Raw genomic sequence first — 22,002 nt, 5'->3', positions numbered from 1 at the left:
CATGTAAATACCTGCTCAGAAAATGTAAGTCTGTGGCACCTCCCCCACCCCTCCAAATAGTGACTCTCGAAAATGATTTGTACAGCTCCAGTTTTCTGAAAAATTGTATTGGCTTTAACAAAGTCTGGAATAATTGCAGTTCCTGGTTTTCAAACAGATAACTAATTATATTTAAACTATCTGTCAAACACAAGATGCTTTATTTCATTTAAGAGAATTTTACCAAAGAGAATGATTAGTTTTCAAATAAATGGAACAATTGAGAGGATCAATACATTAATCATCCTTTCAGGAAGTAGGAGAGATTCACATTAAATTATAACCTAAAAGAAAATTTTTACAAAATGATGTATCACTGGTATTTAACACCAGATAAGTTATTTAGAATGTATAAAGGTATTTCAAATGAATGTTGGAAATGTAAATGTAAAGAAGGGACTTTTTATCATTTATGGTGGACATGTGATAAGACTAAGAAATATTGGAGTAGGATTCATATATTAATGCAAAAAAATCTTAAAGTGAACATAAAGATTAAATCACAAACTTTCCTTCTGAGTTTATTGGAAAGAGAACTGGAAAAAAAATTGGAACTCTGATTTTATATATGGTGAGGGTAGCAAGATTGCTCTATGCACGGAAGAGGAAGGATGTCTCGATTCCTACCATGGACCAATGATTACAAAAGCTGATGGAATTAGCAGAGATGGCCATAAAAGAAAAGGACATAAGTACTTTTGTTTCTTCTTGGAAACCACTTCTGGACTTTGTGTGTGAGGTAGAAAAAAATAATATTATGATTTGGGTTTTACTGATTAGACCAGGGGTGTCAAACTCGCAACAGGTGGGCATGGTTTTGGCATGATGTATCCGGCCCATGGGCCGGCAGTTTGACACCCCTGGATTAGACTCATTTGCCGATACAAAAATGGCTAGTGCATACTACTATAGAAATGTAAAAAAATTGAGATTTGATTTTAATATCTGATTTTGCTGCAACAAAGAGAATCGGAAGTCATTGCCTTTTGTTTCCCCCCCCACTTTTCTAAACAACTTTTTTGTTTTCCTTTTCTCTACTGTTGTCCCCTACTTTTTGCTTTTGTATTTTCATATTTTATGTTATAAAATGCAGTTGCTGTCTATATTAAGTGTCCTCCAAATGTGTCGGGAATTCATCTGCTTTTTACATTTAATAAAATTATTATGAAACAGATTCCCTTCTAGTATGTAGTTCAGATAATACAGAAAGTGTCAAGTTGAAGAGGTCTTTACTTTTTTAAAAAAAAAGTATAATTGGAAAATACATGGAAACCAGCTTAAAAATTTGAAATTGCTAAACTGATTTTTAGTATTAAAATTAAATTCATCTCTTTTTCACGCTCTTCTTAAAATAAATTCAGAGGAATAGAAGATTTTCTGGATATCAGTTAGGGAAATGCATGTAGAAATAACTTTAAGTTATAAAGGTGATAATAGAATTGTTTCCTTCGTGCAAAATAAATGCAGTTCGAAGTATACCTGAAGGAATAGCATCGCCCTTTTATAGCTTATATATGTTTTCCTTACATAAATTCTGGTTATACCAAATCTATTTGCAAAAGCAGTGTGGCCTTGTTGTTCCCTTGTTCAACAAGTGTTCCCTTGTTGCTATTCAGAATTTAAAATGGAATGCACCTTTATGAACTCTATTGTCTCTATTTATTCTTTGCAGTTATCTATTCCTTTGAAAAGTCAAGATGACCTTGATAAGGCAATAGATCTGTTAGACCGAAGCTCAAATGTGAAAAGCCTTAGAATATTGCTGCTGTCTCAGGATAAAAATCATGTGAGTAATAGCAATGTAATCTATTTCAGTTTCATATTTTCTGCCTCAAATATTGCATTCATTGATTGATTGATTTTCAGTCGCCCACATTTTCAGGTTGTGCTGTGATCTTTAGTTCTTACCGATACATATATTTAAAACCTTATTAAGTCTTGAATCTCTTAACAATTTAACTATTAATTCTACAATGTAGAATGCATTAATTCATTCACTTTTTTGTTTGCTGATAACATTAATTTTAGGATTTATGAGAGTTATAATCCCCAATAACTGGAAGATAGATTAATTCCTCCTGTCATAGTAGAATTAACTTAAATGCTAAAATAATTTAAAATTTAACATATGATTATATATCTTTCACTGTTTAAGAAGTAATTTTCTGCTTGAAAAATGTCATTTTTACTTATAAGGGCTACAGGCAATTTGCCAATTGCTTCTACTAGTGCCTACCAAATTCAGATAATATTTAGACTGTAAACTACTGAGAATTCTGTTTCAGAAAACCTTTGAACCTCAGTTTGAATTTATCTATATGCCATTATATTTGATAAAATAAAAGTTATAAACTTGCACATATATCATGGAATCTTTGATAGCAATATATACCTCATTAATTTTAATATTACAATGAAGAATCGTTAGTAACTCAGATCCAGATTTCCATAGCGCTCCAACTATAGTTCCTATCCAGTATTTGTCTAGCTCAAGATTAATATTCTGAATTTACCATGATATTGTATATTTCAACCCCTTGGCGAAATAGAAATAACAATTTTGATTTTATTTTTAGTCACAGATTAATAATGCCATCCTGCTTATTTGTTTCCATTGTCATTGTTTTAAAACTAAAACATTTGAACCTTCAAACCCTAAATTGTTTAAATCTTAGCAGTCTCACTTTGTTTTTAACAGATCAGTCTTTCATCCCATTCTGGGATGTCAAAGCAAGTCAGAATCAAAACTTCCCAATCTACAGGAGATGTAAACACTGCCTACCAGCCACTTGAAACCCGAAGCAAACACCTGTCCATCAGTGAGTGTATTAGTCTGTCGCTATATTAATGTCCATAAATAATATTGAGCTCTGCCAACATTTTTATTTTTGGCTTGTTATTTTCATGTATCTGGCTCCTAGACAATTCTGTGCATATTAATATTATATATATGCACTCTTTCCTTCTTCACATCTCCACTATTAATAGTTATGTGAAGTAAAAACTATGGCTTTGCAGCTATTTCCATCCATTTCCATTCTGAATCACATCCATAAAAATTCAAAAAATAGGAGAACTCCCTTCCTTGCCTTCTGTTTCCTTTCCAGTTGCTTTTCTGTTTGTAACTTCCTGTCTTCTAGTGCTAGCTATATGAATTTAATTTCATATGATATAATATCTCTCATCCATAATAAATGTACAAAATATAAAGCAATTAAATCATTAATTATAAAGCCCTTTGAAGAGCATTCAGTTAGAGCATTTGTACAGGTCCTGTGGAGACACCTGGGGTGAAGACTTGCCCTCTTATTTGGGAACAGTTTCAACCTATTGAACCTGATGAAATGGACAGGTCTCATATGTCTATGAACTTGGCCATTGCTTTTTAGATTTATATTATTCCTTGCTGACTAAGACTGCCTTGGGAGACATGTGGATAGGTTGTTGATGATAAATTCATTCTTGAAGAAGGGGGACGTTCTTAAAGGTTTTTCTTGTCATTTTTATTTGCAATTTCCTCTTTTTCCATTTGCAAAGTCACATCACTCTGCATTGTCAGAATGCTTGCTTAAATTATCATCAGATGAATCACACATACAGAATCTTTGTCAGAGCATGCACATCTTACACTGAGGTAACACAGGAGTAAATACAGTAAACAGTGGTTTGTATTAAATGGTGGTTTATATTACACTATCAACAAATATATACTAGGAGCAAAATACATACACTTGGTGATACAGCAAACTCCAACATACAGTAATTACTGCAGGAAACAGACAAGAGAACACAGCAGCAAAAGCCTTCCCTTTTATACTCAGGCTCTTAAAGGGATACACACACCTGCCAAGTCATTCCTATTATTGCATCATCCATCTCACATTGCATTACATAATTACATAAGCTGTTTAGCTATTAAATTATTATCCTGACAGTCTTTCAAATGTCTCTTATGTAAGATCCATTATTCAGGCCATATTCCTAATGTTGGTCCAAATGCCACTGACCTTCTATTCACTAGCAGTGGTGCTTGTTTTTTGTTTGTATCACTTTTTTTTAGATGTCCTTTATCTTGTGCAGCCATTTAATAAGCATAATTAAATCTTCAGGCTCTCAGAATACAGGTCGAAGTTCACCCCCACCAGGATATGTTCCAGAGAGACAGCAGCGAATTGCTCGCCAGGGGTCTTATACCAGCATAAACAGTGAAGGAGAATTTATACCAGAAACCAATGAACAAAGCGTAAGTTGAAAGTTCAAAGAATTTATCAATATAAAAATATTTATACAATATAAAAAGTGAGATAAAAATATGTTTAAAAAATAAAGCCTGCAATGTCCGTTGATTTCTTCAACTGAGTTTTTTGTATGTTGTATAACAAAAAATTGTCTTACATTCAAACAGATCAAAGCGAACCAGTAATCTTTCTTCCTCCATACTATATTACCATTTATGCCAATTGGCAACAGCTCTCTCAATATCAATTGAGTTTTTCTTACTTTGCATCAAGGATGTATCTCTTTATACCAATGGCTACATTTGACATTTGGTAGTGTGTTGGGAATCATTCACTCCAAAAAGTGGATTGAATTTGGACTAAAATTAGATTGGATTTGGTTACTTAAATGCAATTAAGGTAACTATGTCCTGGATATTTACTATTTCCCCATTCTGTTACAGTCACAATTATAATTCAGCATCAACTTTGGAAAGTATTTGGAAACTACAGTCAAATCTTTAGGAAGCCTTGGGCTTCGGAACAAACACTGTCTTAGGTGATGATGCCAGATTTCAAACATGGGACCTTCTGCATGTCTTACTAGTGAGCTACAGCCCATGCCCAAATATTTTCATATGTATATATGTTTGTATGTGTAAACCTGCATTTTATAGAATTAACTTTTTTGAACGTTATGCTTTAATGTTAGCTTCAGGAATTGATTCTTTCTCATAGAAATGTTGACATGCTGGGGACCATTTGTATATTGCAAGTGGGGGGCGGCATTGGTTATATACAACTAGGAAATTCATGTATCATTAGGAAGGTCCTGCCAAGCCCCAGTTTCTTCCATTTTCCCTTTAAGCCAACTGATTAGCATTATCAGTTAGAGGTAAGAGTCAATATAGTTTTCACAATTACCTATAATGGGGGGAAAAAAATCACTCTATATTTGATAGCAAAATTCAGGACTACCTTCATCCCTCTGGACATGCCAAAAATTGTTGGGTTCCCAAATTAAGATTTAGTTATCTGCTTGGAAGGGATGGACTGCACTGCTATCAGGAAGAAGGAAATCTCTAGGTTTCTGAGGTCCACTGTCATTTAGAACCTAATAATATTACATAGCATTGTTATGAGAGAACTTCTCTCCCATTGCTAGGAGATACATTACTTCAAGTTTGTTGAGAGACAAGGTAAACCACAAGTCTCTTTTCTTCTTCCCATCAATTCAGTACTTCTGTGCAAGATGTTAGTAGGGAAGAAGAAACCTACTCCTACTCCTCTTCCTTTCTCTTAGCACCATTGACTGGAAAAATGTGTATATGTAGAAGAAATGAATGAGAAAGTGGACATGCATAAGTGTGCCCCCCCCAAAAAAAAACCACATTTGACTTGAGTATGAAAATGGTTGCTACTTACAAGGTATAGTTTTTCTTATGGTGATATTTCCATTAATATAATAGATGGAAATACTATCAATTGAGCACAAGCCTGATTCTAAAAAAGTCTCAAATAGTTAATCTTTGTCAGTTTTAATGAAATTAACTTAAATCTCTGAATTCAATTTTGTATTCTATCCTTTCAGCTGTAGGCTAAATTTAACTTAACTATATATAATCTTCTGTTCTAGATGTTGGATCCCTTAAGCAGTGCTGAAAATTCCCTATCTGGTAGTTATCAGTCCTTGAGCCAGTCAGGAGAAAGGTATTGACAGCAAGAACTATTGATAGGAATTCTGTAGTAGTTTCAACTTTTCTCCATTATTTTAAATACTAAAATATTAATATTTAACTATTTTGCCTATATAGTTAGGCTGAAAATATAGAGGGGGAAATAAGATAGAACATAATAAACAAACATGTCATAGGCAGACCTTTGAATTCTTGTGTTTATTTTCTTACACAATAACACAATAATTTTATATATTTTTATCTGCATCATTAAAAAAATGTAAAATGTAACAAGAACATCACACACACAGAATACTTTGGAAGTCATGCCATTATAACATGTAACATTGTGTTCTTCTATTCCACTTTTTCAAAATAGCCTTTCATTCCGAAAATCCTGCATGTCCAGAGCCCAGAGCTTTCCAGATAATAGGCAAGATTTCTCAGGTGAGATGTTTTCTACACAAATAGCTGTTGGCAAATAAAAGAAACTAGAGGATTTTCATATTTCACTTGCATGTTTACTGCATTTATTTTTATCTAAACAAAAATGTTTAAATATGTAGTGATGTTAACAATCACCTGTCTTCTGGGCAATAGAGATAGCTGAAAAATTAAATCATGTCTGTACTTCTGATTTATTTTTTGTTATAACAGTTTGAATTTAGTGGTTAAGAACCATTTTGATCTAGAGGTTAAAACATCAGGCTAAAAAGTGAGAAACCTTTTAAGTTTTTTTTTTTAAGGGAGGTCTTTAAGAAGAGATTGGACAGCCACTTGTCTGAAATGTTACAGGGTCTCCTGTATGAGTAGGGGGTTAGACTAGAAGACCTCCAAGACCCTTGTCCAACTCTGCTATTCTGTTTATTCTGACCTTGAGTTCAAGTCCCCTTTAACCCTGAAAGCCAGGTAGGTGACTATGAGCCAGTCACTCTCTGAGCTCAACCCACCTCACAGGATTGTTGTGGAGAAAAAAGGAGGAGGAAGGAATATGTTCACCGCTTAGACAGACAGACAGACAGACACACACACAGACAGACAGATGTGTGAAGCCTGAACTCCCCAGTGCCAAGTCTCTCACGTCACCTCCCATGGATCTACATTGGAAGTCTTCCCATGGTGAAGTTAATGATTTCTCTTTTTTTCCCTTCCTACCACCTGTGGCAAAATATATTTTTCTGAAAGGGTCTCTGTATATGCATGTTTGATAGGGTAACATTTTTGCTTCTTGTAGATCGTGAGAATCAAATCTTTGATAAACCTGAGAAAGGAGGAACATACCCTCGGCGTTACCATGTCTCTATGCAGTACAAAGATTATAATGATGGTGGGTGTGCAATCTCTTTTTAATTTTAACAATAAGGTTACTACTTCACAACATTCTCTATAAAAGCTTTCTGCTTCACACTTGCCAACCCCTTTTCTTCCCTCATCCTTTTTTAAATAGCTTGAAAATAGGAGGAGGAGGAGGCAGCAGGGAAAAATATAACAATAAAACAACTTTGTCTCCTTGTTTTACTGCAGTACACTTATTCAAAAAGATAAGATAACCTTTATTGTCATTTTTTTTCTGTGGGCACAACAGCACACATCAAAAATGAAATTTAGTTGCCCGCTCTCAAAGTGAAACACATACATGACACACACCTAAACATACTGTGAACAACATATGTATAGACCCACACCCCTACATATACGTAGCAAATAAATATTAAATACTGTCCATCTTGAATATATAACGGAAGGAGGAAGCTTGAGAGTTCACAAGGTTTCATGGAATGAAACTATGGCTGAATCTGGATGTTCTGCTACAGATACCATGAAGCCTCCTCCCAGAAGGTAACAAGGAAAACAGGTCGTGAAGAGGATGTGTAGGAAAGGAGGACTGTATTCATTTGAGACGTGGAACTCCTGACTATTCCAGGGTTTTAAGAGGATGAATGCAATACCTTATAAGCAACATCTTTTTGTTATCTATAAAAGAGTGCTTATATTCATAATTTATTGTGCAATTAAAACTGATTCCTAGATGATTTTGTAAGGAAACCCATTTTTAACAGCAAAAAGACTTCGGTTTTCCTCTCCTACATCTGCCAGTACATATGGCACATTGTTAATACAAGATTAGTCTGCACACTCTTAAGGTAGAATTGTTCAGTGTGTGTTCATTTTTATTCTTCCTTTGCATAGCAAATAATTACACTTGATTTTTTGTATATTTCATTGAACTTCCAAAAATTCAGTGTTCTATTCAGTGTTCTATTCAGTGTTCAGTGTTCCAAAAGCTCGGTGTTTCATTGAACTTCCAAAATGTTAACCCCACTCCTGTTTTGTTGTATTAAGTCTTTTGAGTGGAGTATTTAGCTTGTTTTCATGGTGGTTGTTAACTCTTCAGGCCGGAGGACATTTCCCCGCATTCGGCGGCAACAGGGCAACCTCTTTACACTAGTACCATCAAGCCGTTCCTTAAGTACCAATGGGGAGAACCTTGGTCTGACGGTGCAGTATCTAGACCCCTGTGGACGTATGTGGAGTGCTGAAAGTGAGAATACCCTCACTGTGCAGGAGAGAAACATCCCAACTAAATGTAAGTTGATGCTTCCAGATACAGGAATTTACTAATTTCAAAACGGACGATAGAAAATATTTGGCATTATTGAACCATTAGGATTACCACAGAATGCTGTGTTGCTTGCATTAATAGATCGACTTTTTAACAGGGGGAATAAAATTCATAACAGCAACTGCTCTAGAGGTACAAAGTCTGGAGAAAAATATGGAATTCCTCTTTTTTTGAACTTTCACAGGGGAAATTTCGCATGATTGGAAAAGCAACATTTGTGTGAAGTGTTTTTTTCTTTTGCTGTATTCATTAAAAATATACACTTTGTATATGTGTGTTCTGTAGATTGAGAATGGGGAGTTTATTTCAACCATATTCCAGGGTGGGAAGGGGTTTTGAGTGGCTAGGATAAAAAAATATAAGGACTTCTAAATAAAATAGAACATTTGCCAAAATTCGCTTATTTTGTGCTTTCAATAAAATCTTATGCCTCTCAAAACAAGACCCTCTGAATAATTTACTTTCAGGTAAGTATTCAAAGAATTGCATAAAAATAATCCTGTAGCAAATCAGAAAAAATAGTAAATGTAAATCCCTAGGCTGGCCAGTACATCAATGCAGAAACTATCAGGTAAAATTAAATTAAAATTCAGTAAATATTCTTTAAATTCTATGCAACAAAGATACAAAAACAAAACACTGTTGCTGAAATATTTACTGATAATTATGGTAACAGTGAAGAAACTTTAAATGGCTCCTAGTCTTGCCATCAAATGTGGATCCCAGCAAGGTGAGAACATTACAGATGAACCGGTTACTACAGGGCATTGTATGCTAAAACACTTAGACACAGGGACAGTTTTTTCCCTTGTGCCATCTCTCTGTTGAACACCTAATTCCTACAGTGCTGTCTTAAGTCTAAATACACACATCACATCACATATCCATGTTGTATGACTGTAATATTATTATTATCCTTCTTATCCTACCCTACCCTACCCTACCCTATACTCCAGAGTTCCCAACCTTTCCGGGTTGGCAGCCAGCATGAGGGGAGAAGGGGGGGAAATTATGGTTTTGTGTGAGAGACAGGCATGTGCGCACGCTGCCCATGTGAATGAGGCTGCAAGGACCGGTGCCCGTCACGCGAATGGGCTGAGAGCACTGGTGCTTGTGCGAATGGGCTGTGGGTGCCGCCACTAGTGCAAGTGGGGTGTGAGCACCAGTGCCCACCGCTCACAAGAGTGGGGCTGCGTGCACCCGCACCAGCCCACCACTTATGCGGCCCAGTTGGGGACTCCTGCTATATCCTATCCTATCCTATTCTAGACTTAAGACCACAGTTAGGGCCAGAATTTCCATTTACTAAATGAGTCATGCCCTATTTTGCAACTATTTTTGGCATAGTGGCTAAGCAAAACATTGCAGTTGTTAAGTGAATCATACGGTTGTTAAGTGAATCCAGCTTTCCCTATTGACTTTGCTTATCAGAAGCTGGCTGGGAAAGTCTCAAATGGTAATAGCATGACCCTGGGATGCTGCAACCATCATAAATACCTGCCAGTTTTGAAGTGTCTGAATTTTGATCTCATGGCCATGGGGATGCTGCAACGGTTGTAAGTGTGAGGAACTGTTGTCACTTTTTTTCACTGCTGGTGTAAATTAGAGCAGTTGCTAAATGAATAGCTGTAAATCAAGGACAACTTTTAGTCATTGTTAGTATCAAGAAATTGAAAAAGAGGGAACAAAGACTTCATTGAAGGCCTTGTAGTAGGCAATAAAGGCCACAAGTGCTTATTTTCTTTTTTATTTTCTGTTTATTTTTCTTTTCCGCTGCATAAATGATTAGAATTATATTTTTTATCCTCCTTTCTCAACTGTGAAAACCCCATGAGAAAAAACAGGCCATAATCAAGCAGGATTGCTTTCTTGTGTAGTTCTTTTTTTCTTTTCTGTTGTTCTTTCAGTTATTTATTCTAGAAGCTTCAAAGGCTTTCAGATATGTTTGACACTTTACAAAGCAATGGAGAAGATTAGAGAAAACAGAATCATAACAGTAAAAAAGTGGAATACACTTTAGCACTGCAGTAAGAAGAACAAGATAAAGCCAGAATATTCAAGGTTACAGTTTCCATTCAGGCAGCATTGGGATCAAATAGGAAAAAAGCAAAACTGGTGTAAAGTGAATGGGGAAAAAAAGTTGAGAGCTTTATGGGTTAGATTAACATTTTAAAGAACATGATTAGCTTGTGAGCCAGTATATTTCAACATTGTTTATATAGCATGCTATTTCTCCTTTGCTTACACAGGTGAAGCTGCAGGCATACAGACATATTAAGGTCATTGAACAATATGTTATTGAGCAGCTGTATAGATGTACTCTGCAAAGCATTTGAGAACTGCAGTCCTATACCAACATGATTTGTAAATTACATGAATTATATTAGACAGGGCAATTTTTTTGTAATAAACTATTATTTATAACTTATAAAATAATTTAACCTCAATCTGATGTCTTCCAAATGTGGTGGATTATAATTCCCATTTTGCAGTTACTGTCTAGGGACAGTGAGGATTGTTCTTCAGTATATTGGGAATTCAGTTGCAATTATTGTTTAATGTGCTAGATTTCAATAAGGTTAAATAAATTGCACAATTATTTATGTGAGCATTTAAATTTGATTTCAGATTTCAGTAGTTTACAAACTTTCAATTATTTCCAAGGGAAAATTCTGGAAATTTACCTATATGGATGCTTTCTTGCTCATAATTAAGATCAGAATTTTCCTCTTTTTTCCTAGAGCTAAGCAATCAAGAATGGCAGCTTAGCCTACCCTGGAAGCTTCTGTAAGGCTACTGGGAGTCATTAATAAGAGTGCCAAGAAAGATCATCTTTGATATGGTCTAGCTGCTTTTTGGGGATGTTGGAATAGCAAATGGATGAAATACTGATGTGACTGTTCCTGGGCAGTAGCAAGAATTAATTAACTGCAGCATTATTTTAAGTCATGTTACAGTTTTCAGCTGAGATATTAAACTCTTGTAATTTACATATGGGAAACATTTTTACCTTTCTTACTGCTTTAGCAATTAAATTATCTGATATAAATCAGTAGTGTTGATGCCAGTGTTAGGATGGAATTATAAATGGAAAATGACTTGTATTTGACAGCTCCAAGTGCTCCAGTCAACTGGCGACGAGGGAAGCTCTTAGGACAAGGTGCCTTTGGTCGGGTATACTTGTGCTATGATGTAGATACAGGCAGAGAACTTGCAGCTAAACAGGTCCAGTTTGACCCAGACAGTCCCGAAACAAGCAAGGTATTTCCATGGTTAAACACTGATACTAAAATACCTCTGTATTTTTCACTTTCCACTTTCCTGATTTATAATGGCAAACTTTGCGACACAAGGGTACACTTACTCGTGGCATAATTGAGTCATTTACTTAGCATTTTTTAAATTGAATTTCTTGTTGGAATTACTGGCTTCTTAGTTGTTCTCCTGTCTGCCTCTCTTAGCAATGGTATTTAGTCCTGTTTTCTCCTTATACTTACTGATGCATTGAGAGCAGGATAAAAACAATGCTACAGTGGTGCTTAAGAGTTTGTGAACTCTTTCTGATTTTTTTCTGCATAAATATGAACTAAAACTCAACTTATGAGCCATCCAAGGGCTAAAATGAGATAAAAGAGAACCCAATTAAACAAATGAACCCAAAGCATGATATTTCTTCATGTATTTATTGAGGCAAATTATCCAAAGCTGCCTATTTGGGGGGGGGGTTTAAAATTAAAAAGGGTTCACAAACTTTAAGTCCCGCTGCATGTTGACTTGTAGCTAGTCTTCTAACTCCTGGCCTCCTATGGTTAGAGAGATAGGGACAAGATAACAATTTGCTTAGAAAACAAATGCAATACAAAGTGTAAGGACATTTGTATTTTTTTTCCTTTTAAATTTTTTATTTGTTATCAAAATATAAAATACAAAAAAAATTAAAATAATGGGAAAGTAAAGGAAGAAAAAAGGAAGAGGAATGGGAAGTCTAGGGTAAAAGGGGAAAAAAGTAAAAAAAGCATTAACTTACAAATCTTTTTAATGCAGTACATTAAGATAACATATAGCCTCAATTTTTTACTTTTACATAGTAATATATACTAGCCATTTCTATAACCTGTCTAATCAGCAAAACTAAAAGTCAAAGTTTCATTTTTTTTCCACCTCAAGGACAAAGTAGAAGTCATTTCCAAGTGCAAACAAAGTTAGCTGTATTCTTTTCTTCAATTAAAGCAATCAATTTAGCCATCTTTGCTAACTCCATCAGCTTTTGCAGCCAGTCCTCCATTGTAGGAATCAAAGTATCTTTCCATTTTTGTGCATTCTGCTGTCAGCATCTATAATGTTAAAGTTCCATTTTTTTTTCAAGATCTTTGTCCATTAAGCTTAAGAGAAGAATCTCCGGCTTTACTTTATGTTTACTTTAAGTATTAAGACATGAATCCTACTCCAATATTTCTTTGCTTTGTCTCAGACCCACCATAAACGGTAAAAAGTTCCTTCTTTACATTTACATTTGAAATACCTATATACATTTTTGACAATTTATTCGGTGTTAATACCAATGGTACATCATTTTATTTAAAAAAATCTTTTAAATTATAATTTAATGTAAATTTTAAACCCTTTGTCCACTATTTTCCCATTGGTCAAGCATTATATTATATAAAAAAATTGCCCATTCGATTATACAATGTTTCACGTAGGCATTCTCCAAAGTCAATAACAGTTTATAAATCTTAGCAATAATGTGTTCATCATTACTACATAGTAAAGTTTCCAATTCACTTTTTTGCAAAGGCAAATCCATAATGTTTAAATCTAATTTAATCTTCTCTTGAACTGTAAATATGTAAACCAATGACAGACACAATTTGTTGTAGGTTTTAATCCATGCTTTGATGATGACTGAGCAGTCTCCACAAAAATAATTAAATAATGTTTTTATCTTTTGTAGATCTATTTTCTTTGCTTTATTTATTTATTTATTCAAAGCAACCTTGCTGAATAGCATAGCTATAGACAGGGTTTTTTTTTTATTAAAAAGTTTTATACAGTATACAATATCCAAAACCCATCCAGCCCTAACCCTCCCCCCACTTCCCAGAGCTGAGTACAGGGTTACAAATTAGTAATCAAATTCTAATTAACATTACCCAACTATATAAGTAACCAAATCCATAAAATACTTTAACTCTCATTTAAGATAAATATAAGCAAATTAAAAAGAATAATATAAACAAGTCAATGTTAATTAAGCCATAGTAATACCAAATCTAAAATGAGTTATTATACTATCAGTACTAATCTAAAATTTACTCATAAACTAGATTAAACTTTTTAATCCCATATTTATTCTGAATATAATCTATCCATCTTCTCCAAACCGAAATATATCTTTCTTGTGTATGATCCTTCAAATAGGCAGAAATTTTTGCCATTTCTGCTAAATTTGACACCTTAAACGTCCATTCTTCTATAGTAGGCAAAGACTCTTTCTTCCGATATTGCCCTACCAATAACCTTGCTACTGTTATTAAGTTCAACATCAAATTAGTTTTTTTAACATCAAAATCTACAATAATACCCAACAAAAATAATTGAGGGGTAAACTTTATCTTTCTTTTAAAAATCTTTTGAATGTTCCACCAAATTTTAATCCAAAAAGCTTTTATATTTCTACAAGTCCACCAAATATGAAAATAGGTTGCATCCAAGCTACCACATCTCCAACATTTGGGCTGTAAATTAGAATACATACAAGACAGCTTTCTCGGATCCAAATGCCACCTGTAAAACATTTTATAAAAATTTTCTCTTAAATTTTGAGCCCGTATAAATTTTACATTTCTAACCCAAATTATCTCCCATGTATCCAACGGGATCGGTTCCTGAATATTTTGAGCCCATTTTACCATACAATCTTTAATTAGATCCATTTCAGAATCCAATTCTATTAAAACATTATAAATTCTCTTTATATGGGCCCGATTTTGATCTTTAATCTGTTTTAACCAAATTCTCATCCCCTAAAGTAATACCAACCTTTTGATCTAAACTCCACCTAACCACTAATTGATTATACTGAAACCAAAACTGTATAATATTTAAAAGAGCCAAGGTGGCGCAGCAGTTAGAGTGCAGTACTTTAGCTGACTGTGTTCAGCAGGTCAGCGGTTCAAATCTCACCGGCTCAAGGTTGACTCAGCCTTCCATCCTTCCGGGGTAGGTAAAATGAGGACCCAGATTGTTGGGGGCAATGTAAATATATATATACATTGCTTACTGGTGTACACCGCTTAGAGAGTGCTTGCACTTAAAGCGGTATATAAGTCTCATAAATAAATAAAATAAATAATATTTTCTTGCTTTAGCTCAACTAAAGATTTTAATTGCCAATCATTCCCTACCAATCAAAATAATTCCTTATAAGAGATCCTATCCAAATTCACACCCCTAGATACCCCTTCTATCGCGTGTCCAGGAATCCCCCAAATTGGTATTTTATAATTTAACCTATAATAGTACTTCTTCCAGACACGCAATAAGGCAGTTCTTAAGATATGGGATTTGAAAGCCTGATCTACTTTTTTATTATAAATCAAATATGTGTGCCATCCATATAATAAGTGGCAGGGTGGTTTTTTTACATCATTCTTTCTGTCAAACATCTAACCAATGTAAACATGTTGAGATCTAGGATTATAATTTATTGTATCCAGAGAAGCCAGCATCGTATTCTATCTTTAAGATAAAGTGTGTGGTTATAAACCCTTTATTTGGGCACAATGCATTCTAGACTCATATAGAAATGGCAGCAAAACAGGAGAGAAAAGTTTGCATGTATCTGATAACGTTCTGATTTATTAAGATCTAATCACTGTTTTCAGTAAGGTGCAAACATTACCATTATGTCTTAAAGATTTTACTTTTTTTATTCAACTTTGTTAAGTTTCAAAGAGAGATAAAACACAAAATAAAAAAAAAAGTTAAGAGGAGGAAGTGACACAAAATTCTCCTGAAGTTTAGGGTATTTCTAAAATGAATTCTTAGAATTCCTAATTTCTTTAAGTATATTATAGTGATATTGTTAATGTCTACTATTATCCCTAGTATAAACTTTCATTAGAATGTAATGTTCCCCGTTTTTAAAATGAAAAGTTATCCGCAAAGAAGTAATTTAGTTGTAACTTTTTTACTAGAAGGCTTGATAGAATCTGAAGACAGCAAACACCATTGCAACAAAAGTATTCCAGCCTCTGTGTGTCACATATATACATGTCTACTCATTATTGCCCGCTGTTTCTAAAATACCAGCTATAACACATTTGCATAACAGTGAAAAATTATATTTTGTGAAATTGCAGGCTTAATTGATTGACTGAAAATTCCATGTAGTTTAACAATTGGATAGCATTAATGGCTGCATTACTAGTAGAAATGAATCAGCACGGGAATAGATGAATAACATCTTATGCCATACATAAATTAGTATGCAAAGTTCAATGTTTCAGCAACTACCTAAAAATTACCACTTTTGCATTATATTTTAGACTACTCTCTTTGTAGAATAGGACTTAAGATTTCATGTCAGATATGTCAGTTAATTGTCCTTTTTAAAAATAGCAATATTACTGTATTTAATTTCAAATGTGTAGGAGTGGAGAGAAGTCTGATGATGCCATAATTTATTAGGTTCAGATTGCCTAAATTTTACCTCCACTAAAAAGTGACATTTATGTGGCGATTGCTGTCCTATGTCTTTCTCAAGGTAATCTGGCAATTCTTATTCCTGCAGGAAGTGAGTGCGTTGGAATGTGAGATTCAGCTACTGAAGAACCTTCAGCACGAGCGGATTGTTCAATATTATGGATGTCTAAGAGACCGAGCAGAAAAAACCCTGAGCATTTTCATGGAGTACATGCCAGGGGTAAGAGTTCTATGGATTCTTCAGAAAAGTGGTTGTAATCCATCTCAGATCTCCGTAGGATACAGAGTTATTTACTTTTTTAATTCCTTTCAACTTCATTAGCCAGTTTTGTGTAATGATTAAAGGCACCTGGCTAGAAACCTGGAAATACTAAGTTCTAGTTCTGCCTTATGCTCAAAACCAACTGGGTGACTTTAGGCCAATCATTCTCTGTTCTGAGAAAAAGGCAATAGCAAACCACAGCCAAAAATCTTGCTAAGAGCACTAGATGAACTTATCCACACAGTCACTAGGAATCAAAAATGACTTGGAGGCACAAATACAGTATGTAAATATATATATCTTTCCTGCTTTTCCTGTGAAGGGTTCTGTCAAAGATCAGCTGAAAGCCTATGGTGCACTAACGGAAAATGTGACTCGAAAATACACTCGGCAGATTCTTGAAGGAGTCTGTTATCTTCACAGCAACATGATTGTACACAGAGATATAAAAGGTAAAAGATCCACATAAATCTACATGGCTTCATACGTTCTATATGTTCTATTATGCTTATTTATGCCATAAAGGACAGGAAATAAGTATTGGCTATATTTTTTTCAAGATGGCATTAGTATCAATATCATAATACTATTCAATAGTTGAACAAATACTATTAACAATATATTAGATGCTATTGAATTTATGTGCATGTAATTCTCCCAAATGTATTTGCTGGTATACTCAAAAAGTCATGAATTGGCATTACAAAATAACTTGGTTTTACTTATAAGGAAAACAGCCACTATATATTCTGCAGTATTATAATCACATTGAGAAATGACAAATTGAAGACATATTGAGTAGCTCAAGAAACAGTGCAAGAGTGGTGACAGGATCAGGATATAGAACATGTTATATTATGAATGCAATAAGGAATGAAACTTATCTTTTCCTCTTGTACCTTTATTAGTCAAAACCCTCCCCTCTTTACGCAGTCGCTGTTCTTTGTTTCCAGAAGAATAGTTTGCAGTGAATAGTATCTATAGGGCAAATAATAGCATAACATATTATTTTCACTGGGAAAACTACAAGAGGCATTATTTTTTTTTATTTTTTATTAAAAAAAATTTAAAATTTTACAATAAAAACCCCTTCCCCAATCCCTTCCAACCCACCCCAAGATCCTCCCCCATTCTCCCCAGAGCTGAATACAGGCTTAACTAGATCTTAAAAGAAAAAAAGTTTTAAACCCAAATAAACCTTAAGCAAATATAATTACACTCAATAAATAAATTGTAAAATACTTTAACTCCATTATATATAAAAAACAAAAAGAGGAAAAACAAAAGAGAAAATAAATAAATAAATAAATAAATAAAAAATTAAAGAATAATAACAATTACACTTCTAAATAATATCTTAAACTTATATAAATTATTCAAAAGCTAGATAATATTTTCTTATATCATACTTATATTGTATAAAATTTATCCATCTTTTCCACACCGAAAGATACTTCTCTTGCGATTGATCTTTCAAGAAAGCCGAAATTTTTGCCATTTCCGCTAAGTAGGAAACTTTAAAAAACCATTCTTGCAAAGTAGGCAAAAATTCCTTCTTCCAATATTGCCCTATTAACAACCTAGCCGCAGTAATTAAATTTAACATTAAAATAATCTCTTTATCATCACAATCAGAAACAATACCTAACAAAAACAATTGTGGAGTAAATTTTATCCTTCTTTTAAAAATTCTTTGAATATTCCACCATATCTTAATCCAAAAAGCTTTAATACTTTTACGTGACCACCAAATATGATAATAAGTAGCATCTGAGCAACCACATCTCCAACATTTAGGCTGCAGGTTAGGATACATACGAGACATTTTTTGTGGATCAAGGTGCCATCTATAAAACATTTTATAAAAATTTTCCCGTAAGTTTTGGGCTTGCGTGAATTTAACATTCCTCACCCAAATAATCTCCCAAGTATCTAATAAAATTGGTTCATCAAAATTTTGTGCCCACTTAACCATACAATCTTTAACTAGCTAAGAGGCATTATTTTTCATGCTTCAGTCTCCAACTAGATTTGGGGATATTAAAAAATGTCAGCTTTAAAGTGTAACAAGTAACTCTCTTGGTATATTACTCATCTGACATTTTAATTTTTTTTAGAAGATAGGACCATACTTACAGTTGGAAAATAAAAATGGTTGACATTTGCAGTCTGGAAAAAAAAGGACAAAATCAAGCTGGTGCATTGGCAAGGAGCATGAGGAAAAAGGGAAAGTGGTCTAAAGAATATGGTAGAGAACATCTCATCAGCTTTCTTTAGTGTTTTGGGACTGGCTACAGTAGTCACTGCAGCTATTTTATGAATAGCTAAGTTCAATCTTCTGAAAGACATTTTGTTACAGTAAACACCAGCATTCAAGGATCAAATATTTCCACTAATTTAAAAAGAGTGGTTATGCAGTGTAATGTGCTGTGGGTCATAGAGTAACGGACTGAGAAAATGATGGTTTGGATATATCTCTAAAAAGAAGCATCTTCATCTTTAGAATTTAACAATGCAAGGTGGCTGCAGTGACAAGATAATTCGTATGGAACTCAAGTAATTTTAAACTGGGTTCTAGCTGTGAAGGCTTATAAATCTATACTTTGAGTTGTATACTTGAGCAGCTTATATTTCTTTTATTTTTCTCCATCTCTACACCCACTTCAACTCAGGAGCCAATATTCTTCGAGATTCTGTGGGCAATGTGAAGCTTGGAGATTTTGGGGCTAGCAAGCGACTACAGACAATCTGCATGTCTGGGACTGGCATCCGCTCTGTCACTGGCACCCCTTATTGGATGAGTCCAGAAGTGATCAGTGGAGAGGGCTATGGAAGAAAAGCTGACATCTGGTGAGAAATAGCTTTGTGCTGCTTGCTTAATATAAAGGATTATTTTCTAGAAAAAGAACTTTCTGCCACAGTATTCTGAACCAGTTGGCATTTCATTAACCTTTTTTCTGTAAACTATAATGGATTCAACAGGCTAATTTATTTTTCCCTTCTCACCTTTTTCCGTCCCCCTTTCCCCACTGCTGTTCAATGCTCTGTGTTCCTGGATATTGGTCTGGTTTTCTGCACAACTTTGCTTTCTTTTGTAATAGCTCAGAAGTCATCCAAGCATGCTGATGTCTCTCTTCCTTCCTCTGGTTCTGCAGTAGCTATTCTGTCAGTGCTCAATCAGCTTATTATTAGAAGAGGAGCTGTTAATGAGAGTTGCCATAACCTTCAGTATAATTGCCGAATTTAAACTTGACTTTTTTTGTCACTAAAGCTTATTACCTTATCAAAGCTTTTTCTGGATGGTTACTTTTGAAACAAGAATCTTCTATATCCCTACCAGATAAAAAGGAGAGATATTAAAACAGCAACAACAACAACAACTCTTGGCTAGGGTCTTCCAAGTACTTTACAAAATCTCTAAATAATAAATGTGTCATGGAGTTGCAGAGGTGGACATGAATATTTGCTTCTTGTTTCCTCAGTATCCAAGCAGAAAGGATCCTACACTAAATAAGCAGAACGGACCATGTTTTAATAAACCAGCCTTTAGGAGCAGTAAGGAGCATGGTGGTGATATGATAATTGCACAGATAGATAAGTCATAACAATTGACTATTTCAGGGAATCAAACTGGTGATGATAAGTAAAATTGGTTTATTAAATATAACAGGCTTAAGAAGAAAAGCAAAGATCTAGAAATGTGGCAATCTTATCAGTGAGGGCTGCCAAAAAGAAATAAGACTACATTCAATCACAGGTTGCCCATCATAAACTGTATTTTTTTATATAAAAAGCCTGCAAGCTTTTTAGCATTAACTGTGTGCATTTCCTCTGTTGGTTTCAATTGATTGGGGACAGCTGCTTTAAAATACTTCAATATAACCTAAATTGTGATGTGTTGAAATACAGTTTCTGTATTCACTGATCAAACAGGGCACACAAGCTTGTCATTATCATAAGCATCTGCAACTGCAGGATAATAAAGAAGCTCTAATTAACTTTTTTTTTCAGTCAGGGATTAAGACATAGTGGGTCCTAATACATTAAAGTAAATACCAACATTCAAAGATCTAATATTTCCACTAATCTAAAAAGATTAGCTATGCAATGTGCTGTGCTATGGGTCATATTTTTACAGAAATATGTAAATTTTGGTATGATTTTAATAAAATTATATTAGTTTTTTCTTGAGCAGTAGTTTTTCTCATGGTTTTGAGAAGTTCTTTTGACAAAGAATAAGTTAAAAAAATAGCTTTATAAGAATGTGCAGTCATATATGTATTTGTACTATTGAGTAGCATTTGTTTACAGCATCTTTTTAAGGTTATTTTTTTAAGATAAAGTAATTTAAAACATAAATTGCTTTTATTGATCTGTGCTAGAATGCTTCATTCATAAAATTTCTTCAAGAAGGCTTGCATTTTGGGGCTGTGTTCATACTTTTCTGGAAACAAGCTGCCATACGAACAGTTTCATTTCATTGTGACCAGTACTTCTGATCCTTCTGATCCTGTTTACTTCTGCTTCTGTAACAAACACCATTCTTTGGTTTTACTGACTGTAGTCTTAACTTTTCATCAGGGTCTTTTTCCTCCTCCCCTATTTTTTTTCCTTCATCATTTCATTTAGCTATGGTCAAGGATCTTCAGCATATATCTTTATTTACGATTAAAGATCAATCACAAATTTGTAAAATACAGCTAAACTCTTGAGTCTGTCCCATTTAAAATGTTAAATAGTCTGTTGTCATGTTTTCAGCACACAAAAGTTAACTATCCTGAGAATTATGTGATACTTCGCATCTGAAAGTAGTAAAATAGTTTAATTTTCTTCTAATCTGCCTGGATAATCCACAGTACAAGGCTAATGTATTTTAAATGTAAGTCCTTATAGGAAAGGCAATATAATAAAATGAGGTTTATTATTTCAGTTTTCCTCAGTTCTCATGGGCAAGCTGTCTTGTCGAAGGGAATTTTAAAATATTTATATTTATTTTAAAAGTGGAGGAACATAGTATCTAGCTTTAAATAATTGTCCTTATAGGTCTGGAATGGTAAGTGTGATTACTTTGTTGGTTCCAGGTAAAATTTTTAAACAAAACATTCTGTGATATACTGTTTGCTTCATTTTAGTGTTCCATATCTTTGACTCTTTGCAGGAGATACTGATTAGCCAAGTCATATCCTAGAGAGGTAAGCAACTCTACCAAAAGCCATATGATAGCAACTTATTATCATTTTTGGCTTTCCACTTTCAGAAATATTTATTTGCCAAAACTAACAGGATTAAACCTGAAAGGAACAAAACAGCCAATAAGTGTCTGCTTCCAAGTCCTCGCTGCTCTTCAAGACATTCTGTTGCCTAGTCTAGCTGCCTAGGATATATTTATTTATTTATGAGACTTATATACCGCTTGAAGTGTGAGCACTCTCTAAGCGGTGTATACCAGTAAGCAATGTATATATATATTTACATTGC

General features: G+C 34.1%; 1 protein-coding gene across 3 annotated transcripts in view; it reads left to right on the top strand.

Moving 5' to 3' along the window:
* The window catches only part of MAP3K3 (mitogen-activated protein kinase kinase kinase 3), an 83,420-nt gene that overhangs the window by 35,038 nt on the left and 26,380 nt on the right, over positions 1-22,002 (top strand). For 2 of the 3 annotated variants that reach the window (XM_039331521.1, XM_039331522.1), the window contains 11 exons: positions 1,712-1,825; positions 2,738-2,858; positions 4,149-4,282; positions 5,893-5,966; positions 6,312-6,379; positions 7,167-7,259; positions 8,328-8,519; positions 11,668-11,816; positions 16,351-16,482; positions 16,847-16,976; positions 19,197-19,374. In XM_039331521.1, coding sequence (XP_039187455.1) covers positions 1,712-1,825; positions 2,738-2,858; positions 4,149-4,282; positions 5,893-5,966; positions 6,312-6,379; positions 7,167-7,259; positions 8,328-8,519; positions 11,668-11,816; positions 16,351-16,482; positions 16,847-16,976; positions 19,197-19,374 — 1,385 coding nt within the window. Of the gene's footprint in view, positions 1-1,711; positions 1,826-2,737; positions 2,859-4,148; positions 4,283-5,892; positions 5,967-6,311; positions 6,380-7,166; positions 7,260-8,327; positions 8,520-11,667; positions 11,817-16,350; positions 16,483-16,846; positions 16,977-19,196; positions 19,375-21,656; positions 21,925-22,002 lie in introns of those variants that run through there. The other variant, XM_039331523.1, reaches the window with a different exon arrangement.

The sequence above is a fragment of the Crotalus tigris genome, unplaced genomic scaffold (genome assembly GCF_016545835.1).
Source record: "Crotalus tigris isolate CLP2741 ecotype Arizona unplaced genomic scaffold, ASM1654583v1 scf7180000024437.13266115, whole genome shotgun sequence".
NCBI classification, from domain to species: domain Eukaryota; kingdom Metazoa; phylum Chordata; class Lepidosauria; order Squamata; family Viperidae; genus Crotalus; species Crotalus tigris.
The sequence above is the reverse complement of the archived record's forward strand: the minus strand, read 5'-3'. Positions and strand labels throughout refer to the sequence as shown.